The sequence below is a fragment of the Medicago sativa genome, chromosome 6 (assembly GCF_051527215.1).
Source record: "Medicago sativa cultivar Bolivia chromosome 6, Bolivia_mono, whole genome shotgun sequence".
Taxonomy (NCBI): domain Eukaryota; kingdom Viridiplantae; phylum Streptophyta; class Magnoliopsida; order Fabales; family Fabaceae; genus Medicago; species Medicago sativa.
In genome coordinates, this window is record NC_140754.1 from 10,066,202 (window position 1) to 10,090,922 (window position 24,721).

General features: G+C 40.3%; 1 protein-coding gene and 2 long non-coding RNA genes across 3 annotated transcripts; 2 read left to right on the plus strand and 1 right to left on the minus strand.

Moving 5' to 3' along the window:
• Positions 1–9,775: 9,775 nt before the first annotated feature.
• On the plus strand, positions 9,776–12,012 carry LOC146912702 (uncharacterized). Its single transcript, XR_015016838.1, has 2 exons — positions 9,776–10,084; positions 11,759–12,012. It is a non-coding gene; the product is annotated as an uncharacterized LOC146912702 (long non-coding RNA).
• Positions 12,013–14,217: 2,205 nt separating this feature from the next.
• On the plus strand, positions 14,218–16,453 carry LOC146912703 (uncharacterized). Its single transcript, XR_015016839.1, has 2 exons — positions 14,218–14,526; positions 16,200–16,453. It is a non-coding gene; the product is annotated as an uncharacterized LOC146912703 (long non-coding RNA).
• A 6,458-nt stretch (positions 16,454–22,911) lies between these two features.
• Positions 22,912–23,886, minus strand: LOC146912704 (uncharacterized). Its single transcript, XM_085720767.1, has one exon. The coding sequence runs from the start codon at positions 23,884–23,886 to the stop codon at positions 22,912–22,914; it is 975 nt and encodes a 324-aa protein (XP_085576893.1).
• Positions 23,887–24,721: the final 835 nt, after the last annotated feature.

A 24,721-nucleotide genomic window follows, 5' to 3' on the forward strand; every position in this document is an offset into this window, starting at 1 on the left:
AGACATTGTTCAGTTTTCAAGTTGAATATATTGTTCAGTTTTATCAAACTTTTATCTTCTTTCTGAAGCACTTTTGGTTGCTTTAATATGTGTAATGTTACATAAGTTAGATAAACTCATATATGGTGTTTCTATCGTGTACAAATTTGTATATTGTGCAAAAACTTTTATCTTCTTTCTGAAGCTTAAATTTTTGTCTTAATTTATTTAATCTAGTTGGGCATGGCTCATATGTTAATGTATTTTTCCCTAAAAAAAACGTTAATGTATTTTAATAATTATGGCTGAGTTGAGTTGCAAATTTAAAGCATTTTAATATGGTTTAAGTTGATTTTAATTAATTAGGTGTTAATGTTTATCTTTTCTCAAAAATAAATTTAAAGAAGAAAAAAAGTGATTTTAACAAAGAGAAAGTGCATACTAGCGCTAGGAGTATCAATATAGCAATGCAAGGGGAGTTGAAAGAAAAGAAATCGTCACGTTTTTTAGCAAAAGGAGGAACAACGGTAAACACTTTGTGAAACAAATAAGCTTCAGACGTTTTGGTGGTTAAAATCACAACTCATTACTTTCAATTTTGATTACCTTTTTTGGAGGCTTAATCTTATATTCATTGATTGTCTTTTGTTTGATGTTTCTTGCATGGGAGTTCATTATTATTCTTCGCCCTTCTAGGTGTTACTCGCCACACTTCTGTTAGTTCATCTTATTTGATCTAGCCTTTTTCCATTCTGTCTACCGTTTGTTTTCTGAAACTTGTTTTTGGTCGATGTGGATTGCTTCATAACCCATCTTCAATTGGCTTCGTTTGTTGAGATTTTAAGCTTCACGATCTGGATGATTTAGTATGTGTTTGGTATACAGTCTGCATCCAAGAATCACGTTTATACACATATCCCAATGCAAATTTTAAAGCAAAAGCCAAACTCTACATATTGAAGCTTATGTGCAAACGGAGTTTTATTCAATTCCACCGCTATAACAAACACAGCATTAGTTCGTGTTGTGGTGGTGGTTTTGTTGTTCAGTTTGTTGTTGCAATTGTTGATTTCCTTCCTTCATATTGGCTTTGGAATCTTTGGCTCGAAGGGCTTTGGGTTCACGCTACAGACGTTTATTTGTGTTTTAGTTCGCTTGATGTTCGTTGATACATATTAATCTGAAAGTGGAGTTTGGTCGTTTGGTGGTCATTCATACTTATTAATCAGAAAAATGTGTGCACTTCTTTTCGCTCAAACATATTGTGATTCAAAAAAAATATTCATCTCATTTAAATCATTATTTTTTTTATTTTTTTTTATTTTTTACCAAAAAAAAATATTTTTTTTATATCATTTCATTAAAAAATATCTCAAAATTTTGAAATATATTTATTCCTAAGTCATACTAAACATTTGATCTCTTCAACCTAACACCTAAAAAAATATTATGTTTTATGTTTAATAAGATTTGCAATATATATTATCACATTCATAATAAAATGTTTCATGTTAAAATATTTATTTTCTATATGTTTTTGGGACAAATTGGTTAAAAATCAATGAAGCCTTTATAAAAGAATATACGTGTTATGTTTGTAAGACCTCACTCAACTGATAACGGTGATATATTGTTAGGCCGGACACTTTCACTTTGGTTTGAACTGGAACTACCCATATATGTGTGTGAGTAATTAAGTGATACTTGCCGGTGCGTCTACCGACGAAATAAACACACATGTGTTACGGTTTTTTTCCTCTTCAAAACAATTGGTTTAAATAATCAATGTTTTATTGAAATTGCCTCTAAGTCCATAAATAAAATGACAATAAATTCCATGCATACTTATAGATGAATTTTAAGGTGAGGGTTTTATTAATTCTTTCGTCGATGGACAAAATAAAAAACGTCATAAGATTTAAGAAATGTTATGTCTGTAAGACCTAGCTCAAATGACAATATCAATATATTGTTAGGTCGGATACTTTCACTTGGGTTTGAATTGGAACAACACAGTGCGTGTAAGTTTTAGTGGTACCTGCCACTTCGTCTGCTGATAAAAAAAATACATGTGTTACGGGTTTTTTTCTTCCAAAACAAATGAAAAATACACGTGTTACGGTTTTTTTTCTCCAAAACAAATGGTTTAAATAACCAATGTTTTAGTGAATCCACCCACTACTAGAAAAAGCAAAATTAGAGAGGGAAATTAGTGACGGAAAAAATAAAATTTCTCACAAATTCTTTGGTTGCAAAATTTAGTGACGGAATTAGCGAGGGATTTCATGTTTTCCCTCTCAAAATTTCCCTCACTAATTTTTGCTTTTTTAGTAGTGGGTGGATTCTAAGGTGAGGTCTATATTAAGTCCCTTATCAATGGACCATATGAAGAACATAAAGTTTATAAGGGTCTTGTTAACCGGTGCCCCCGGGCACTGGTTAAGGAAGCAAATATAGTAATATTTGCCTTGAAAGCTGTGTAATCAATGCATTAAAAGATTAAAAAGTGTCTTTTTTGACTTTCACTTTTGATCGTACCTGATCAGAAGGTGACTGCCGGTGCTTTGAATGCGGTGGTTGCTACGGTGGTAGGGATGTGTTGGAATGCTTCTTGGAGCGGATGGGGGGTGTATACTTGCAGGCACTCCGACGCTCAAGTCAGTAGAGATCAGAGAGTGAGGTTTTTAGAGGAAGAAAGAGTTCTACCTTGGGGACTGCATTGAGTCCCCTATTTATAGAGGTGGAGGGCTGCAGAGCCGTTGAGGAGGCACACCTGGCTCTGGCGGTTACGAAATCGTGGGAGGTGTACCGCCAGAGAGTTTATTGCGGAAACGTGCAGAACGTGCAAAGAGACGTTGGGGTTCGTTTGAACCGGTATCGTTTGCTTCGTGCACCCCCCTCGCGGGGAGAGGGTATGTTGCGAGCAATAACGCCAGAACAGTAACCCCCCAAGTCGTTGCTCTTGATGAAGAGTGATGACTTAAGTGTGGGCGTTAATGATCGTTTGAAGCCGACCCCAAGGGAAAGTTAGCTGGTATGTGTCCCCTTGTTCGAGGATGAGACGGACCTTGTTCGCCAGACTTAAGCATACCCTGACTCGAGAAATCGTTTGTGAGTTCGATTGAGAGTGTTGAGAGAGTGGGTCAAATAGGCTCGCCTATCTCAAATCTCTGCTCTTCCTCTAACAAGGGAAGTTCGCCTGAATGTGGGGCTGAGTCCGACATGTGCGTGTCCAGAAAGATTCCCTCGCCAAGAAGTTTGGTCGGATGTCATTCCGTAATTAATGCCAACGTCTCGAGGGAGAGGTTGAGGAGACATGACCTTTGGTTTCTGAGTGACACGTGTGAAAGCTATTTGTGGTACTTGAGTACCTATAGTTTCCAGCGTGTTCTCGGTTTGAACTCCCGAGGTGTCATCATCACCGTTGATTAAATCCTGACGTTTGGAGAACCGTAGCAAAAGATCAGAGCCTTTGGATGAATTGGTTTGATTGAATCTGGACCGTAGAAGCGGTATTTTGGAGGAAGAGTCGCAAGTGAAGGGCTGCACTGGATAGACTTCGTGACTTTTGGGTGGTTTGTGAAACGAGTATAAATAGTTCAAATGCTGTTTGGAACGTCGCTGCGTTTCAAACTTCTCAGAGACTTAGAGATTTTTTCCATAGTTTCCAAAAGCAAAGTTCTTCCAAGTTTTCGCCTTTCACTCACAACTTCAACCCTTTCTTCTTCACAGGTAATTCTCTGATGACTTATCTCTTTGTTTTTGCATTTTTAGTTTTTGTTCTTTTTACAAACCGTAGGAATGCATGCTACTAGGGCAGAAGTAGTTTTGACTCGGTGGTTTCCGCCGTTGATTAAGGCGGTTTCCATCGTGCATCAAAAGATTCTGTGAATATGCTGTCTGTTTTCTATTAGTATCTAGAAGAACATTGGTGACAGGCTTAGGCTTCTCCCATAAGCTTCGGGTCTGTTTGCCGGGAGTAGGTCCTCGATGTTTGAGTTGGATCTGTTTCCCTAGTCTTCCGTCGGTATTGTCCTGACCCCTTCCTTGCCGTGGTCGACCTGATAGGTGAAGGAAGGGTGGATCTGAACGCTGGATTCACTTTTCCCTTTGCCTTTTCAGGTTTTCCATGGTGGATGAGGGAAAATCCACTATTTCTTGGCTGGGAGAAGAGCCTTTAGCAATAGATTCTGTCTTCGCTGCGGATGGTGTGGGCGAAGTTCCTTTCGGAGTCATAGGTGACGCGAAGGATTGGGAGTTGGTCCTCCTGAGCACATCAGACCGAGTGTGTTCGGAGTATCGGGACCATGTTTTTCCGATGTATGAAGTTGTCTTCAAAGACATGGGTTTTCGGCTCCCCTTTACCAATTTTCAGCGAGAGATGCTTCGCTGGACCAAACTGTCTCCTTCCCAGATCCATCCTAACTTTTATGCCTTTATGAGGGCTTTTGAGTTGCTGTGCGATTATCTTCGCATCCCGGCCTCTAAGAATGTCTTCTTCTCCTTCTTCACCGTACAACGGGGTGCGGACCGGGTTTCTTTTCGCCAGACCAGAAGATGTTTGAGATTTTTGCCGGAAAGGTTCGCAGTTTCAAAGAGCGTTTCTTTCTGGTTCGACCAAAAAGTGCGGCTGGTTTAAACAATCTGTTGGAGGTCGCAAGGGATGGCGTTTTTGAGCGTCATCCTTCTTTCCATTTATGTTGGTCCTAGGACCACTTTGCTTACGAGCCAAGGGATTATGGCCGAACCACTGCCAATCTGACTGACGAAGAGAAAGGCCTTCGTCAACAACTTTGGGCCTTTGTTCAGTCTCTCCCACAGAGGGTTAAGACTGACAAACGAGGTAACTCACTGATGAGTGCGGATGGGACCCAAGTAATAGAGCCCCGCCTCATCAATACCCATGAGTTGCTGACTTCTGAGGATTTTGAGGATTGTCTCGGTAGTTCATCTTCTTTCATCTTCTTGTTTGCTTGTTTATTTGTTGTATTCTTGTTTTCTCGTTACGCCCTTGTTTTGTTCCCCTCATCTGACAAAGTTTCCCTTTTATGTTTTGTAGGAAAAATGAAAGATTTGGGGGCTCTTGTTAATGCGGCGAGCAAGAAAATCTCGGCCAAGAAAAAACGCAAGAATGTCCAATCCTTGGAGCATCTTATAGCCGGTTCCGGCTCTGGCTCAACCTCTGGCCCAGTGGTGGATTTGGAAGGTGAGGAGCCTCCTGAGGAGCCGGTGCAGGAGTCTGCGAAGAGGCAGAGGGTGAGAGTGCCCTCCGAGGACCCAATCACGCCGATCAAGGCCGTTCCTGTCCGCTCTGAAAAGGGAGACTTCCTCCAGCTTCCCAAAGTGTGGTCCGAGCCGGAGCTGTGTGGCCCCCATTCGACCCTTTTCTTTGATGATCCTGAGTTGAAGATTATCCAGGATCTGGGTCCAGCTGGCCGGAGTAAGGCGATAACTGATGGGGTTATTGCCACTATGAAGGCTTTGGAGGTCGCCGCTGCCCTGAACAACGTTTCGCTGGAGAGTGAAGTTCGGGTCGATGCTTTAGCGCGGGAGAGGGATGCCTTGTCCGCCAGGGTCGCTGCTCTTGAGGAAGATCAAAGGAGCAAGAGGTCCGTCGCTGAGGAGCGTGTCCGTCAACTTGCTTCTTTGAATGAGTAGTTGTCAGAGGTTCAGGCTGCTCTTGAGTAAGCGGCTGCATCTTCTCGGAAGCTGGCTGATGAGAAGGCGTCCTTGGAGGAAACTCTGAGGAAAGCGGACCTCCCGAGGGAGGATGAGGCGGAAGACCTTGCTGTCCTGCGGCGTGCTGGCCTTGTGGACAGGATTGGTGAGCTATAAGGAAGCTTGGTGGAGGCCCTCCAGCTTGGTTTTGATCGGGCGGTGGCTCAGCTGAAGGTGGTGAACCCGGGTATCGAGCTGAATGTCGAAGGAATTCATCCCCTTAGCGAGGTGAAAGATGGGGTGATCACTCCGCCTCCTGATCCCGAGGAAGAAGATGGACATGTTGATGAAGCCCAGGCCTGATGAGGCCTTGTAATTAATTTCTTTAACAACGAAGTTTGTAATAACATTGTGCGCCCTTAGTGGTTTTAGCACCTTTATAATATAATAGTATTATTCTCAATTACACTTGTTTGAAATGTATGATTTACTTTCAAGTATAATGTTTTGAATTTACATGCTAGTTTTGTGAGGCTTTTTGATACTGTTTAAAGTATTTGTTGGGAGCGAATTATCTATCTTGTGTGTTCGACAGACTGCAATAATTCGTATGCTCTAATTTGTTCAACTTGTAAAGTTGCTCGCTTTTGAAGTGCGAGGTTTTTAAGCCAAAGGTTGTTTTGCTATGGTGGGATGGACTACCCCCCGCAGTCATTAATTTGATAAAGTGACTTAATGACTGGAGAGTTCGGCATGCCCGCCTAACTTTTTGTCACTTTGACTTGATGAAATCAAAGTTTTGCCTTTCTCCTTCCCAGGTAGTAAGTTACTTTATTTGGAAAGTTTTACCTTTGCATAGTTTTACGAGGAAGAGCTTGGCAGGAAGTTTCTAACTGTTTACGCAGAGTGTTAGTCAGAAGTATTGCACATCTAAGAGATTGTTTATCTAAATGTGTGTCCAAAGTTATGGACGTGTAACAGTGGATGAACGAGAGAATTTTCTAAGTTCAACGCACCTAGGCGTGAAACACCCATCGCGAGCTGGGGTTCTACCTAACATGCTTAGCAGTGATGTCGGAGCGGTAAGCGTACATACTGAGGTGTAAGAGAATTTATTGTGTAAATTCCTGCCATCCTTTTTCTTTTTGGATTCGGAGTGGCACGACTTTCCTCCTCCGTTTATTTGCTCGACGGGGAGCGATGAGTTCGTTCTATAGAACTAAGTACGTACATTAGAGTAACTTGGCGTTGTCTGCCATCTAAGTGTAGTACTTTTTGAGTTTTTCTGCATTCCAAGTCCTTGGAATAGCGTTTTGATGGAGGTCTTCGAGTCCGTAAGCTCCCGTCCCGGTCTTCATCCGGATCCTGAATGGGCCATCCCAGTTGGCGGCGAGTTTCCCTTCTTCGGAATCTTTCTGGTTTCGCCGGAGGACGAGGTCACCTACTTTGAATTCCCTTTTTATGATTTTCTTGCTCTGACGAGCGGCTATTTTTTGTTTTAGCGCTGCTTCTTGTAACACCCCGTTTTCCCAACTTAAAAAATTTCATAAAAATTATCAGAGTTTATCATCATAACGGAGCATCACATACATCATTCCCAACAATAATCAAATGCAGCGGAATTTAGTTTACATCATCTCATAAAATCCTTGGCATTAAAAGGCCACAACTTAACATCTCAATTAGTCTTCATAAAATACTTCAACATTATTAAAATAAAATACGTAACAAGGAAAAACAAGCATCAGACAATCCCCATCCCGTTACGTATCAGAGCATCCTAGACACGATGTGAGGAGTCTACTTACGAACACAGCTAGTCCTGGTTAACTGCAAGTTACCCATACGAAGGGCAACATTTTCAAGCAGAAGGGGTGAGATTTCACATTCATTAATGACAAGTAATAATTCATAAAAAGATAATCAACAGCATACATCTAACATTAATATCATCATTTTAACATCATTTAACAAAGCTAAGTAGTCAACAACTTTATAGTTACCAAAAGCAACATATTCATTCTTATAACTCATCATTTATATCATTTATTAATGTTAGGACAACAACAACAACGGCAAGACAGCAACATCTGTTGGAACAAAATGTGTTTAACAATGAAACTTAAAGAGTTTTGATGATAACAAGGTATTAAAAATTGTAAATTGGACTAGCTAATATTTGTTCAAGTGTACAGGACCATAATTAAAAAGGTACATCATCATTGGTTCTGAATGAGCAAATATAGAGCAAAGGAAACAACATAATTGAAGCTTGGACGCTCCTGAAGGCAACGTGCTCCTGAAGTTAAGTCGCTTCTGAAGTAAGAATAGTGCTCCTGAAGACAAGAGGTCCAGAAGTCATATCATCAGAAGCTGCATCATCAGAAGCTGCAGAAGTCATATCATCAGAAGCTGCATCATCAGAAGCTGCCTCATCAGAAGCTATTTCACCAGAAGCTGAATATCAAGTGGATTTGCAAAGATTCAAGAATTGAAGAATTATCACTGCAAAAGCTGTCTATTGGATTCGAAAATGCTACAAAGGATTAGTGGAATTTTGCAACGGTCATTTCAAAGATGTTTGAAGGCATGTGCTTGCAATTTGGACGAAAGCGTTGACATTTGTACGAATTGTACAACCACGTTCTCCACTACTCTGTTTTGTGTCCACGCTACAAGGCAAGAAAACAGCTCCAGAATACGGCTTCGCCTGCATAGATGTTCCTTTGGATAAGGAATGGATTTCAAATTAGTTCTTCATAGGACAACAACCAAATCAGGCAAAAGATCAAAGGTGAAAGATCAAGCTTCAACAACGACTCTTTGGGTGCTGGCAATTTCACAACGTCTCTTTCACACCTCTATATAAAGGAGTGAAGATCTAGAGATTTTGGTAATGCTGAACAATAGACTCTCAATACTTTTACAAGTGCCAAATCTCTGCTGAAATTGTTCTGCATTCACTTAGAATTTCTGTGTCTCAAAGTCATATCTTAGAAATTCTTAAGTCCATTGAGTCTGTATCTGATTTGTATTGTGAGCACCTCTGATTGTATATCAAGTGTTCAACCTTAAACAATTTTCTGTGTAATTTTGTTTAGTTATGAAGTCTCTTGCAGTTGTGCTTGAGCAGGAAGTCTCTAGCTTGTGTGCTTGAGCAAAGGAAGTCTCTTGCTTGTGTGCTTGAGCAATTGTAATCAGATATTACTCTTAGTGAAATCTCCTTGGAAGTGCAAGGGGGACTGGACTACTTCCGGTTTGTGGAAGGAACCAGTATAATTGTTTTGTGTCGTTCTTCTTCTCTCTCTCTCTCTGTTTTATTCCGCTGCATTTAGATTCTGATTATCACTTCAGAAGCTGTCTCACTTAGCTTCTGATCAGTGTGTTCAGTTTTTAGGAGAAACGAAGAATTTTTCAAAACACAATTCAACCCCCCCCCCCCCCTTCTTGTGTTTTTTCTCACCTTCAATTGGTATCTAGAGCCTTGGTCTGTTGTGTAACACTTAACCGTGCAACAGTCAAAGATCTGAGAAAAACATGTCTACTGTAACGCCCCAAATTTCTTATTATTATATCTGAGTAATATTATGATTACATTATTATTTTATGTATATTTATTATGATGTGATAATTCACTATGCATTTGAATGTACAAATTTGTCTTAGTAGTTCATATAAATTAACGATTTTGATAATTAATTTTCTTTATTTTATTTTGAGCAAAATTAAGAATTAGAAGAATTGTTTTCCAATCTTGTTCATCACTACTCAGGTGAGTTACCTAAAGATAAGCCTACCTCAGAAAAAGCCTATGAGACAACCCCAGAAGCAGATGCTTCTGAAAAAGTTGTTTTAGAAAGCCCTCATCAACAAACACCAGAACCACACAAACCCTTATCACCTCAACAACAACAATCACCCAAAGCCCACAATAAGATAATATAAAAGTCATATGTACTTATGTAATTAGAAAAGTTAGATGGCACGTGGGCTTAAGTCAGCGGTAGATATATGAATATGACCCAATAGCTTAATCATCATCTATATACATAGCCAATTTAACCTAATAGTAATACATACACCTGAGAACTATGAACGAATTAGTGCCGCACATGATAAATAAAGAATAGTAGTCTAGCATACTACCTATTAGGTTTTACACCTAAGGACGAAAGAAATAGAATCATGTCGAATCACAAGCCAAGCGAAGTGTTTTACGGTAGTTTTATTTGTGATTCTATTATCACCGTCGTCTCTCGGTCGCGATCTTATTAACTTATCATTGGATTGAGAAATTGATCATCTGTGTTCTATCTTTCCACCGGATCTTTCATTCAGCGACACAATGATTGTTGAAGACAATACCAGTATTTAATCATTTGTTCGAGATCGCTGTTGCTGTTGAGTTTTCTACGTTCTCTTATATTATGTGAAAGCTTCAATCCAGGTATGGGGTGAGAGAGAAGAGTTCGAGATCATGAGTGTAAATTAATTGGGATGAACAGGAAAGCCGTATTTCCCAAAGTTCATTCGGGGCTCACCGCGACGGTTGTAGCCCTTTGAGAGAATAATTAATTAATGTGCAAATTTAGATGTGGGAGGTTAAAAGAAGAATTAGAAACATTATTAAGGTGTTGCTTGATTTAAACTATGTGAATATGTGGTATTTGAAGTCATGGATAAATTTGTGGGTGCTTATGCTTGATTTGCTGCAACTATTTAGATTGATGACTTATTTAATGATTGATATAGATGTGATGTTATGTATTAGAAGTTGGAATTATAGTGGTGCCGTATGCCTAGTATAAATAATAGTTTATTTTTTTTAAGTGATTTTATAGAGATAATAATTGAAATTATTCTTACTATCTTTGAATGTGTTTGAAATAAGATTTATTCTCCTTATAGATGTGTCTTGGATACCATAGTGCTAAATGTATTATTTTAAGATGTGTAAATGAAATATATTATTTGACTATGTGATATTTGAAGATGTATATGGTTTAAAGATGTGGTATGTAAAGATGTGAAATTGATGTGTTAATTGATGATGTATAACTGAAGTGCTATTTAATGATGTATATTTGATAATGATGTTATTTACAGATGTGTTATATAATGAAGTGCTATTTGGAAGATGTGTGATTTAAATATGTGTTATTTATGATTCTTATGTTGATGTGATGTTTAAGATGTTGATGTTTGTCGTTTGATGCTGTTGACCATTAATGTCATAAAGTTGTAAGTGTCGGTCTAAGTTGTGAAGTCGTAAGAAGTTGTCCAAATTATTGGAATCATATAAGTTGTTTAAGAAGTTCAAGATGTCTAAGTTGTAGGCGTTGAGTCCATTGCATGCTCATTAAAGTTGGGGGCTTTAGGCCCGGCAGCCTTGTGCTCATTAAAGTTGGGGGCTTTAGGCCCGGCAGCCTTGTGCTCATTAAAGTTGGGGGCTTTAGGCCCGGCAGCCTTGTGCTCATTAAAGTTGGGGGCTTTAGGCCCGGCAGCCTTGTGCTCATTAAAGTTGGGGGCTTTAGGCCCGGCAGCCTTGTGCTCAAATACGTTGGGGGCTTTAAGCCCGGCAGCTTTATGCTCACTTGTTGAAGAGCCTAATTACGCTCATATATGTTGTTGAATGGTACCACATGCATTTGCATATCAAGAAGTTTCACGATGATTTAAGTTGTTAAGTTGTTAAGAGTGCATTGTCAAGTTGAGTCGTGTTGTCGAGTCAAGTTGTTAAGTTGTGATGTTTTAACGAATTACTTTGTGATGTCTATTAATGTAATTGCGTGGGACGATGAAGGTGATTATTTGTTGATGTTCTTATGAAGATGGTTATTGGTAACTACATGTGTTGTGACTAGTTGGAATTGAATTGTGACATTGTGTTTGTGAAGTTTTTTTTTTGGTTCTTAAGTTGTAATGATATTTTCTACTAATATAGATTGAGATGATATAGTATATTCTTCAAGGTTCTGAATATTATGTTTGTGATGTGAAACGACTTTGACTTAATTGCTTACGTGTTCTTCTCATTTTTTTTATACTATTACATGTTCTCGGAACTCACCCCTTCGTTGTTTGTGTTTGCTGGCTTGGCCCTGCGGTTGCGAAACCGTAGTTATATAGGTTATGAGTCTTGGAGTCAAGTGCATGCCTTTCGTGAGGACTTGTCTTGTGTCGTCGATTATTTTGGGGAAAAGCACCGCTCTGATAGTGACACGGGAAAAGGGATATGCTTACTTATTTAATTTTGTGCAAGAAAACCATTGTCTATGATGTAAAATGAAATATTTTCAAAAGAAAAAGATTTGATGTTATTATTACTATAATTTTTAATGAAGTGAAATATGAATTATGTTTGTTATGAGTCGATGTGATATCCTAAATCTTGTGGAAGAATTCTTATATTATGAGAAAAGTTTTTTTGTTGGCACTTTCCGCTGCGAATCAAACTATATTTTAATTAAATAATAGTTATAATTATTTTTGGGATTTAGGGTGTCACAATTGGTATCAGAGCAGGTCTGTCCAATCAGGCCATGTGGGTAATGTGTCAGTCTTGTTTTCATGATTTCTTGTGTGATTGCTTGAATATTTTATTGTGTTACGTGTCTATGTTCCTTGGTTGTATTATACGTGAAAATATGGTACAATTGTTGTGACAGTTTTTGTGCTGATGAGTTGGGTGATATAATGTTGATCTGTGTTGGCGTTTGTAATTAGTCCTTGTGTAGCTTTTGTTGTTTTGCTTCAGGTTGTTTGTAGTGTGTGTTTGTTTGATGGGCTCATTAGACTGCTAAGTTGTTTCTAACTTGATATGTTCAGAGCCTTCTTGTCCTTGAGTAGTGCATTGGATAGTAGTCTATTTGTTGTGTCATTGGGCATAGTTGTTGGTGTCTATACCATTCTTGGTTGTGTTTTCCTGCTGGTTCAGTGTTTATACTGTATTTTTGCGGTTTAGGGCACTCACTTACGTTAGAAAAAGTTGATTTCAAAAATAGAAAAGAAAAGGGGGTAACAAGATTAAAAAGCTTTAAAGGTTATCAAAGTTAAGATATGGGTGCCGATAGGTAGTTGAGATAGAGGGGGGAATAGTTTAGTGGTTTAATGACTTTATTTAGTTAATTCTTGTAGTTGATCATAAGTGGAAACTTTTAGTAATTAAAAAAAAAAAAAGTGTATTGTTTTTAAGTCTTGAGAATTATTGTGGTTTATCTGTTTAGAGTATCTCTAGGCTACTACTCCTACCTTTGAAATTAGATCATGAGCACAAGGAGTTTATTTAGTTTCAAGACAATGTCTACAGAGTTCCAAAGGGTACATTTTGACTACAAGGAGTTAACCGTCATAAGTTTAAGTCACATTTGACACAACTTGATATGCAATTTAGGTGCATAACTTTTTGGGGGAATTTTTTTTTATTTTATTTTTATTTTTACTTTTTGCAATTATAAAGCCCATGGGTAGTAAATTTATTTTGGTTAAGAAATGTGGTTTGTTGTTTTTTTTTTTTAAGTAATACCATTCTTTGAGTTTTGTTACTGTACTTTTATTTCTTGGTAGATCATAGCTAGTTCATCTTGATTTGTTTGCCCTGCTTGTGTTGGTTACATCATGCGTTTCTTCTTTATAATTAAGTATCTACTTACCTTAAAAAAAAAAAAAGGGGTAATATTTTACATCTGTTTATTTTAAGGTGAGATTATTGTCTTGTTTACATGTATGATTATAATTAGAAGCAATGATTTTAATTGCTAATATTGTGTTTTATAGGTTGAGGAGGATAGAGTACCATGCTTACTTGTGTGAATGAACCCTTTGGAATAGTACCAAAAAAAAAAACTGTATTATTCATCGTTAGGTATTTCCTTATTAGATGATAAATTGTTTGGTTGCTTTGTTAAAAAAAAAAAAATAGATAGATGCTAATTCACTAATATTTTTATAAATTTCGAGGACGAAATTTCTTTAACGAGGGGAGAGTTGTAACGCCCCAAATTTCTTATTATTATATCTGAGTAATATTATGATTACATTATTATTTTATGTATATTTATTATGATGTGATAATTCACTATGCATTTGAATGTACAAATTTGTCTTAGTAGTTCATATAAATTAACGATTTTGATAATTAATTTTCTTTATTTTATTTTGAGCAAAATTAAGAATTAGAAGAATTGTTTTCCAATCTTGTTCATCACTACTCAGGTGAGTTACCTAAAGATAAGCCTACCTCAGAAAAAGCCTATGAGACAACCCCAGAAGCAGATGCTTCTGAAAAAGTTGTTTTAGAAAGCCCTCATCAACAAACACCAGAACCACACAAACCCTTATCACCTCAACAACAACAATCACCCAAAGCCCACAATAAGATAATATAAAAGTCATATGTACTTATGTAATTAGAAAAGTTAGATGGCACGTGGGCTTAAGTCAGCGGTAGATATATGAATATGACCCAATAGCTTAATCATCATCTATATACATAGCCAATTTAACCTAATAGTAATACATACACCTGAGAACTATGAACGAATTAGTGCCGCACATGATAAATAAAGAATAGTAGTCTAGCATACTACCTATTAGGTTTTACACCTAAGGACGAAAGAAATAGAATCATGTCGAATCACAAGCCAAGCGAAGTGTTTTACGGTAGTTTTATTTGTGATTCTATTATCACCGTCGTCTCTCGGTCGCGATCTTATTAACTTATCATTGGATTGAGAAATTGATCATCTGTGTTCTATCTTTCCACCGGATCTTTCATTCAGCGACACAATGATTGTTGAAGACAATACCAGTATTTAATCATTTGTTCGAGATCGCTGTTGCTGTTGAGTTTTCTACGTTCTCTTATATTATGTGAAAGCTTCAATCCAGGTATGGGGTGAGAGAGAAGAGTTCGAGATCATGAGTGTAAATTAATTGGGATGAACAGGAAAGCCGTATTTCCCAAAGTTCATTCGGGGCTCACCGCGACGGTTGTAGCCCTTTGAGAGAATAATTAATTAATGTGCAAATTTAGATGTGGGAGGTTAAAAGAAGAATTAGAAACATTATTAAGGTGTTGCTTGATTTAAACTATGTGAATATGTGGTATTTGAAGTCATGGATAAATTTGTGGGTGCTTATGCTTGATTTGCTGCAACTATTTAGATTGATGACTTATTTAATGATTGATATAGATGTGATGTTATGTATTAGAAGTTGGAATTATAGTGGTGCCGTATGCCTAGTATAAATAATAGTTTATTTTTTTTAAGTGATTTTATAGAGATAATAATTGAAATTATTCTTACTATCTTTGAATGTGTTTGAAATAAGATTTATTCTCCTTATAGATGTGTCTTGGATACCATAGTGCTAAATGTATTATTTTAAGATGTGTAAATGAAATATATTATTTGACTATGTGATATTTGAAGATGTATATGGTTTAAAGATGTGGTATGTAAAGATGTGAAATTGATGTGTTAATTGATGATGTATAACTGAAGTGCTATTTAATGATGTATATTTGATAATGATGTTATTTACAGATGTGTTATATAATGAAGTGCTATTTGGAAGATGTGTGATTTAAATATGTGTTATTTATGATTCTTATGTTGATGTGATGTTTAAGATGTTGATGTTTGTCGTTTGATGCTGTTGACCATTAATGTCATAAAGTTGTAAGTGTCGGTCTAAGTTGTGAAGTCGTAAGAAGTTGTCCAAATTATTGGAATCATATAAGTTGTTTAAGAAGTTCAAGATGTCTAAGTTGTAGGCGTTGAGTCCATTGCATGCTCATTAAAGTTGGGGGCTTTAGGCCCGGCAGCCTTGTGCTCATTAAAGTTGGGGGCTTTAGGCCCGGCAGCCTTGTGCTCATTAAAGTTGGGGGCTTTAGGCCCGGCAGCCTTGTGCTCATTAAAGTTGGGGGCTTTAGGCCCGGCAGCCTTGTGCTCATTAAAGTTGGGGGCTTTAGGCCCGGCAGCCTTGTGCTCAAATACGTTGGGGGCTTTAAGCCCGGCAGCTTTATGCTCACTTGTTGAAGAGCCTAATTACGCTCATATATGTTGTTGAATGGTACCACATGCATTTGCATATCAAGAAGTTTCACGATGATTTAAGTTGTTAAGTTGTTAAGAGTGCATTGTCAAGTTGAGTCGTGTTGTCGAGTCAAGTTGTTAAGTTGTGATGTTTTAACGAATTACTTTGTGATGTCTATTAATGTAATTGCGTGGGACGATGAAGGTGATTATTTGTTGATGTTCTTATGAAGATGGTTATTGGTAACTACATGTGTTGTGACTAGTTGGAATTGAATTGTGACATTGTGTTTGTGAAGTTTTTTTTTGGTTCTTAAGTTGTAATGATATTTTCTACTAATATAGATTGAGATGATATAGTATATTCTTCAAGGTTCTGAATATTATGTTTGTGATGTGAAACGACTTTGACTTAATTGCTTACGTGTTCTTCTCATTTTTTTTATACTATTACATGTTCTCGGAACTCACCCCTTCGTTGTTTGTGTTTGCTGGCTTGGCCCTGCGGTTGCGAAACCGTAGTTATATAGGTTATGAGTCTTGGAGTCAAGTGCATGCCTTTCGTGAGGACTTGTCTTGTGTCGTCGATTATTTTGGGGAAAAGCACCGCTCTGATAGTGACACGGGAAAAGGGATATGCTTACTTATTTAATTTTGTGCAAGAAAACCATTGTCTATGATGTAAAATGAAATATTTTCAAAAGAAAAAGATTTGATGTTATTATTACTATAATTTTTAATGAAGTGAAATATGAATTATGTTTGTTATGAGTCGATGTGATATCCTAAATCTTGTGGAAGAATTCTTATATTATGAGAAAAGTTTTTTTGTTGGCACTTTCCGCTGCGAATCAAACTATATTTTAATTAAATAATAGTTATAATTATTTTTGGGATTTAGGGTGTCACATCTACTCCTCCTCCTAATGGTTCTGGTGATACTAGCTATAAACATGTCTCACATGATTATAGTGATAGTAAGAAATCCAGTGTTGGAAAGATTCCAAAATTCAATGGAGATGCTGAAGAGTTCTCTTGGTGGAAGACCAACTTTTACAGTTACATCATGAGCCTAGATGAAGAATTATGGGATATTCTGGAAGATGGTGTTGGTGATTTAGTCCTTGATGAAGAAGGAGCTGCTGTGGATAGAAAGAAACATACTCTAGAACTGAGGAAACTCTACAAGAAGCATCATATTATCAGAGGAGCCCTTGTCACTGCCATACCCAAAGCAGAATACATGAAGATGAGTGACAAATCCACTGCTAAAGCTATGTTTGCTTCTCTCTGTTCGAATTATGAAGGGAGCAAGAAGGTCAAATAAGCAAAGGCTCTCCTGCTTGTACATCAGTACGAGTTATTCAAGATGAAGGATGATGAAACTATTGAGGAGATGTACTCAAGGTTTCAAACCTTAGTTTCTGGGCTACAGATTCTAAAGAAGAGCTATGTTGCTTCTGATCATGTAAGCAAGATACTCAGAAGCTTACCTGCCAGATGGAGACCAAAGGTGACTGCCATTGAGGAAGCTAAAGATTTAAACACTTTAAGTGTCGAAGATCTTGTTAGTTCTCTCAAAGTTCATGAGTTAAGTCTTAATGAACATGAGTCTACTAAGAAGAGTAAATCAATAGCTCTTCCATCCAAAGGCAAGTCATCAAAAGCTCTCAAAGTGGTTGAATCTGAAGAGGAAGAACAGTCAAGTTCAGATTCTGAACCAGATGCTGCTGAAATGGCCATGCTCTCAAACAGACTTCAATATCTGGCCAAGAAGAACAGAAAGTTTCTCTCTAGAAGGGGTAACTCCAGAAGCTCAAAGAAAGAAGATCAGAAGGGATGCTTCAACTGTAAGAAGCCGGGACACTTCATTGCTGAATGCCCTGATCTTCAGAGAGAAAAGTCAAAGGACAAGTCAAAAAGGTCTACATTCAAACCAAGCAAATTTAAGAAGCAGATTAAGCAGAGTTTAATGGCAACCTGGGATGATTTGGGTAGTGAATCTGGATCTGATAAAGAGGAAGCTGATGAAAATGCAAAGGTAGCTGTTGGGTTGGTAGCAACAGCAACTTCAGAAGCTGGATCAGATTCAGACTCAGAAGATGAAAACGAGGTATATTCCAAAATTCCCAGAGATGAACTTGTTGAGTCACTTAAAGAACTTCTTACACATTTTGAAGTAAGAACCAATGAGTTGAAGGATTTAAAAGAAAAATATGCTGAGTTGGTACAACAGCAAAAATCAACTCTATTGGATCTGAAAGCTTCTGAACAAGGACTTAGGGGCTTTGACTTCATGTGTAAAACATATGAAGATCAGCTCAGGTTCTTATGTCAGAAGCTACAAGAAAAGTGTAATGAAAAACCTTTAAGTAACCATGAAATTGCTCTTGAAGATTTTATTATATCTGGCATTGACAGAAGCAGAGTAGCTTCTATGATTTATAGCATTTACAAGAACAATGGCAGAGGAATTGGTTTTCCAGAAGTGAAACTTGAGAAAACCAATCTAAAATCTTGTTGTGAATGCATCAAGGAAGGACTGAAAACCTTCTTTGTACCAGAAGGGGCTGAGTTGGAAACTGTTGTTCAATCAGAACCTGAAGCTTCTAGTTCTAAGGCTAAGATTACTTCAAAGCCAAAGAACTCTAAGTTAAAGGCTATGATCAAATCTGATTCCAAGACTTCAAAGGTTAGGATCCTGAAAAGATCAGAACCTATTCCTCAGAGTCTGGTGAAACCAAAATCTGGGGTTCTGAAGTCTAAGTTTCAGAAGAAGACAGTTACTGCTTCTGAAGTACCAAAACCTAAGGTGATGGTTAATCAGAAGCAACCCAACTCACAGCACAAGGTACAAGAAGTGAAGAGTAAAGCCTTAAGCCTTAAGTACAAGAAGCGATGACAGAACAGGGTTCTGTCGCAGCTCTGCAACACATCTCAGTCATCCAATTCTCAATACCCAGGCCCCCAATTCATTATAAATCAACATCTAAACGTTTTCTATGACCAATTAACATCTTTCTACATCAGACTACATCAAAGTTCACTTAATTCTTCAACTTTTAACGATTTTTGACCTAATCCCAATCCCTTAAACCTACAACAATTGACTACTTCCTATGAATCAAAACTTGTTAATAATGAGAGTTAGTCTCACCCTTACCTTAGATTATGTTTCTGAAATCCAACAGCCGCGTTCTTCGTTCTTAGGGTTATCTCTGACTTCTCTTCTTTCTATCCTCTTTTCTCAGTTGTACGCGTTCTAATTTTTCCTTCTCACTTACAGATTTTATTCTTTCCCTAATTGCTCTTCTCACCACAATCCTACTCTTTCCCCTATTAATTATTTCTACTAATAATAATATTTCTCCCCCACTTAAGAATAATACTTATATTATCAACTATTAACATATATTCCACCAATATAAATATAATAACAATAATAATAATAATATTCTAATAAAATGCAATAATTCACTCAAATAATAATTATGAAAAAGTGGGCGTTACACTTCTCGCAAGGTCGCCCCGATCCTGACTTCGTCGACGAATTCGAGCTCTTCACGTAGATTCGTCGTGTTGGCTGGGAAGTCAGTGCTAGCGTCAGTACGCCATGTGAGTTCAGTTAGCTCAATGGGTAAGACCGCTTCTGTCCCGTACGTAAGTCGAAAAGGTGACTCGCCAGTTGTGGAATGGGGAGTAGTTCTGTAGGCCCAAAGGACCGCATGTAATTCCTCAACCCATTGGGTTTTGGAGTTTTCTAGCCTTCTTCGTATTCCTCGTAGAATGACCCTGTTTGCGGCCTCGGCGAGGTCGTTGGCTTGAGGGTCTTCGACGGAGGTGAAGCTTTGTTTAATGCCGATATTCCTTAGGTAGTCTTGGAACCTTTGGTCCGTGAACTGTGTACCATTGTCGGATATCACTAATGATGGTACTCCAAACCTTGCTAGGATGTTTTATTTGAAGAAACGGAGTACGTTTTTAGCTGTGATCTTGGCCAATGGTTCGGCTTCGATCCATTTGGTTGAGTAATCGATTGCGACCACTAGGTACTTTAGCTGTCCATCGGCTTTGGGGAATGGTCCCAAAAGGTCGATGCCCCACCATGCGAAAGGCCAAGGGGAAACCAAGGATGTTAGCCCAGCAGGGGGTGCTAGGTGCATGTCCCCGTGTCTCTGGCATTTATCGCAGAGGTTCACGTAGTCTTGGGCGTCTTTTAACATAGTAGGCCAACAGTAACCTGCTCGTAAGACCTTTTTTGCGAGAGCTTTCGCACCAAGGTGTTGTCCGCAAATGCCGTCGTGGACGTCGGCGAGGACTTCTTGGGTCTCATTAGGCCTAGGCACTTGATCAGCGGAGTGATGAAGCCTCTTTTGTATAAGGCTCCTTCCACTAAAGTGAATGAGCAGGCTCTTCGTTTCAACCTCGTTTTTTCTTGTGGGTCAGCAGGGAGTTCGCCATTCTCTATGTAGCGAGAGATGGGTCCTCTCCAGTCTTCCATCTCGATGATCGAATTGATCTCTTGAGGTAGAGCCCCTTTGTCCTGGATGCTTGGTTCGCCGATGACCTCCTGTATCACTGTTTTGTTTCCGTTCGCAGTTCGCGTACTTGCGAGTTTCGAAAGAATGTTCGCCCGGAGTATTCTGTTCGCGAGGAACGTGAGTTACTTCAACGGCTTCAAATTCTTTCATTTTCTCTAGTACTAACTGGACATATTTTTGGAGGTGGTCTTCCTTTACTTGGAATTCTCCTGTGACTTGGGAAGCCACTAGTTGTGAGTCGGTGAAGATTTTCACCTTTTTGGCTCCTAAGTCTTTGGCGGTCCGTAAGCCAGCCAGATAGGCCTCGTATTCTGCAGTGTTATTGGTGACAGGGAAAGCTAAAGCGAGGGAAATTTCGACAATGATACCTTTGTTTTCTTCTATGATTATTCCAGCTCCGCTTCCCTTAGAGTTGGATGATCCGTCTACGAAGACGGTCCATTCTTCAGAGCTTTCCTCGGCTGGGAAAGTCATCTCGGCGAGAAAGTCGGCGAACACTTGTGCCTTCAGTGCCTTTCTGGATTCGTAATGTATGTTGAACTCGGATAGTTCGAGTGACCATTTCATCATCCGACCGGCTACGTCTGGGCGACCTAAGATTTGTCTGATGGGTTGGTCCGTCCAGACTATCACTGTATGTGCTAGGAAGTACTGCCTCAATCTTCTAGCTGCGGTGAGGAGTGCGAGAGCTACCTTTTCAATTCTCTGGTACCTTGTTTCAGGTCCCAACAATGCTTTGCTGGTGAAGTATACCAGTTTCTGTCCCTCCGTCGTTTCTCTGATGAGGACGGTGCTTACCGCGTCAGAGGAAACATAGAGGTATAAGTATAGTATTTCACCTTGATCGGGTCGCGATAGCACTGGTGGAGCAGAGAGCGTTTCTTTGAGATGCTTCAAGGCGGTTTCGCACTAGTCCGTCCATTCGTACTTCGTTTCTTTCCTCAAAAGTTTGAAGAAAGGAAGTGTGTGTTGAGCGGATTTAGCCACGAACCAAGAGAGAGCGGTCAGCATTCCGTTGAGCGTTTGGATGCACTTCTTGGAATGCGGTGTTGGAAGCTCAGTAAATGCGCGACATTTATCTGGGTTCGCTTCAATTCCTCTTTCTGTCAGATAGAAACCAAGGAACTTACCCGCTTGGTTGAGTCGCATGTTGTACTTCGAGTTTGTTCGAACACTCTTCTGAGATGGGCCGCATGATCCACCTCTTGTTGGGATTTTACGATCATGTCGTCCATGTAAACTTCGAGAATGTCGCCCAGAAGTGTCTTGTCATAGACTTTGTTCATCATACATTGATAAGTAGCCCCCGCATTTCGTAGATCGAAGGGCATTACATTGTAGTAATAGTTCCCTGATTCGGTCATGAAGGCTGTTTTCATTTTATCTTCTTCAGCCATGGGTATCTGATTGTACCCAGAATAGACGTCCATGAAGGATAAAAGTCTATAGCCGGAGGAATTATCTACGAGTTTATCGATGTTAGGAAGAGGATATGCGTCTTTAGGACAGGCCCTATTAAGATCGGTATAGTCAACACACATACGCCATTTTCCATTAGATTTCTTGAAAAGTACAACACTGGAGAGCCAGGTAGTGTATTTGGCCTCAGAAATAAAATTTGCCTCAAGGAGGACTTTTACAGCTTTTTCTGCAGCCTCTGACTTTTCAGGAGACTGCTTTCTACGTCGCTGGGCTACAACGCTAACTCCGGGATCTACTATCAGCTGGTGACAGGCGACGCTAGGGTCGATTCCGGGCATATCGGCCGCGCTCCATGCGAATAGATCGGCGTTCTCCCTAAGGCAGGCGATCAGCTGGTTCTTGACAAGTTCACGGAGATCCTTGCCTATTTTGAAGTTCTTCGAGGGGTCGCTTCCAAAAGGGACCAGCTCGAACTCACCATCAGGTCCAGGTCTAAGAAGTTTTGCGTTGAGCGGATCCTTCTTTTCCCGTTTTTGTTCCTTCAGGTCCTCCTTGGTGAACCTGGGGTCAAGCTCGACCAAGTTGGCGTCCAGAGTACTCGCAGCAGTTTTCCCTTTGCCCTCAGCAGGTTTGCTGGATTGGGAAACCGAGTTCTGAGATTTGTTGGCTTGGAGGAAACATCTTCTTGCAGCTTCGATGTCTCCGCCGAGGGAGGCGATGATGCCATCCTTCGCATGGTACTTCAACTTCAGATGAGCGGTTGAACATGCGGCTCCTAGCTGGGCGAGCCCGGTTCTCCCTATAATGCAGTTGTAGAGAGACTGGCAGTCGATCACCAAGAATGTGATCTTTATTGTTTTCTTGGCCTCCCCCTCGCCAAAGGTGACCAGTAGCTCTACGTACCCCCATGGTTGAGTAGATGAGCCGTTGAAGCCGTAGAGTTCATCCCCAACGTAGGGAGAAAGGTTTTTCTCCGTTAGTTGGAGAGTTTTGAACAGGTTGGTGTACATGATGTCGCATGAGGCCCTTGTGTCTATCAGGACTCGTCGGACATCTGCATTGGCCATCGATGCTCGTACGAGCAAAGGGATGACATAATTTGAAGCCCCACCAGGTAGTTCAGAGTCGTAGAACGCCAAAGGTGGCCTTCCTCCTCGAGTAGAGGGGGCCATGGTATTGACGCTCATGAGCTCTTCAAATTTCCTCTTCATGCTGCCCATGGAGATGTTCAGTGTTCCTCCGGTGATGATGTTGGCAGTAGGGAACTGCTCTCAGGTGCATGAATAAGGGGTGATTTCCACGTTGTCAGGGAAATCATCGAAGTGTTCCACGGACATGGCGATGGTCCTTCCGTGCTCAGAACCATCACCGATGAGCTCGACGACTTTCCTTTCTGTTTTTGGATTTTTCACGCACTGCTTGAGCCATCCCCTCTGGATGAGTAGTTCAATGGCATCCTTCAGATGGACGCAGTCACCGGTGGTGTGTCTGTGGCATTTGTGGAACCGACAATATTTTGTTTTGTCGACCCCCTTCCTCTCCTGAGATGGAGCCTTTGGCGGCTTGATGCCGACTTCTGCTAGATCGGCTACAGCGATCTCAGCGAGGATTTTCTCCCTTGACATGGCCAATGGAGTGTACTCGGTGAAGTGGCCGCTGGGCCTCTTGCTTTTCCGAGCAGCTTTGCCTTCCTTCTTTTTCTCGTGGAAGGGCTTTTTGGAGGATTCAGCAGCAGGCTCCTCCTTCCTGACTTTGTTGAGGTTGTCCGCGTACAAGGCCTCTTCGTAGGCAATGTAGATCTTGGCGATCGCTAGGAACTCGTTGAGAGTCCTTGGGCGATCCAAGATGACAGCTTTCTTCACGTGTGTCTCTTCGTGTAGACCTTTGGCAATGAGGTACAACTTCATTGTCTCATTGGAACCTCTTACCTGGATAGCTTCTTTGTTGAACCTCTCGATGTAGTCTCGGAGGGGTTCGTTTCTTCCTTGGACGATGGCTTCGAGGGAAGCCACCGTTTCCGGTTGCGTCCTTGACGCGGTGAAGTGGGTTATGAACTCGTTGCAGAGGTTGCTCCATGAGTCGATGGAGTTTCTCCTCAAGTTCTTGAACCATGTGACCGCTCCTCGTCTTAGCGTGGTGACGAAGAGCTTACATTTGACGGCGCCTCGCACCGACCTATAAGTGAGAACTGCTTCGATGTTCTCAATGTGCTCATCCGTATCGGTCGTCCCGTTGTATGAGTCCATTTGCGAAGGCTTTTCCAGTCCGCGAGGAATAGGAGCTTCTCGGATGCGTCGCGTGAACGTACCATAAGCGCTACGGTTGTAGCGAGCGTCGCGAGTGTCCTCAGAATCGGAGGGAGACCAAGAGCTTCTGCCTCGCCTAGGCGGGGACCTTCTCGGGGGAGATCGTCTTAGTGGTGATCGCCTGGGAGAAGATCATCTTGGTGACCTCCTTGATGATCTCCTGATGTAGCTCGGAGATCTGATGCTTACGGAGCGCCGGGGGGATCTGGAACGGGGCTTGGGAGGGCTCATTCCCCTTCTGCTATGTGTTGGGGAAGAAGTCCGCCTGGTTGAGGCGATGTGGCGTGCTTGCTCCAGATCCATCAAGTGTCGGTTCTGTTCCTCGGTTAACGACGTCTGTCGTTGAACCGTGCGGATCAGGTTACCAACGAGGACGCTGGTTGGTGTGGTGTCTTTGGGCGTCTCCGTAGGTCGTGGGGGACCTTGCAAAAGCCTCTTTGGGAGAGGAACCATGTGAGTTGGTTCCTCTTGGTTTGTCTCCATGGGTGAAGTTGTAGTTGTCATGCCATCCTGTTGAAGGTTATGCACCTCACTTCGTAACCGGGAATTGGCACCGTTGGCAGTCATGGTAGTTTTTGTGAAAAGCTTTGGTTTTTAGAAGTGTAAAAATGGGGGAGCTTATATTTTCCCACAGACGGCGCCACTGATCGTACCTGATCAGAAGGTGACTGCCGGTGCTTTGTATGCGGTGGTTGCTACGGTGGTAGGGATGTGTTGGAATGCTTCTTGGAGCGGATGAGGGGTGTATACCTGCAGGCACTCCGACGCTCAAGTC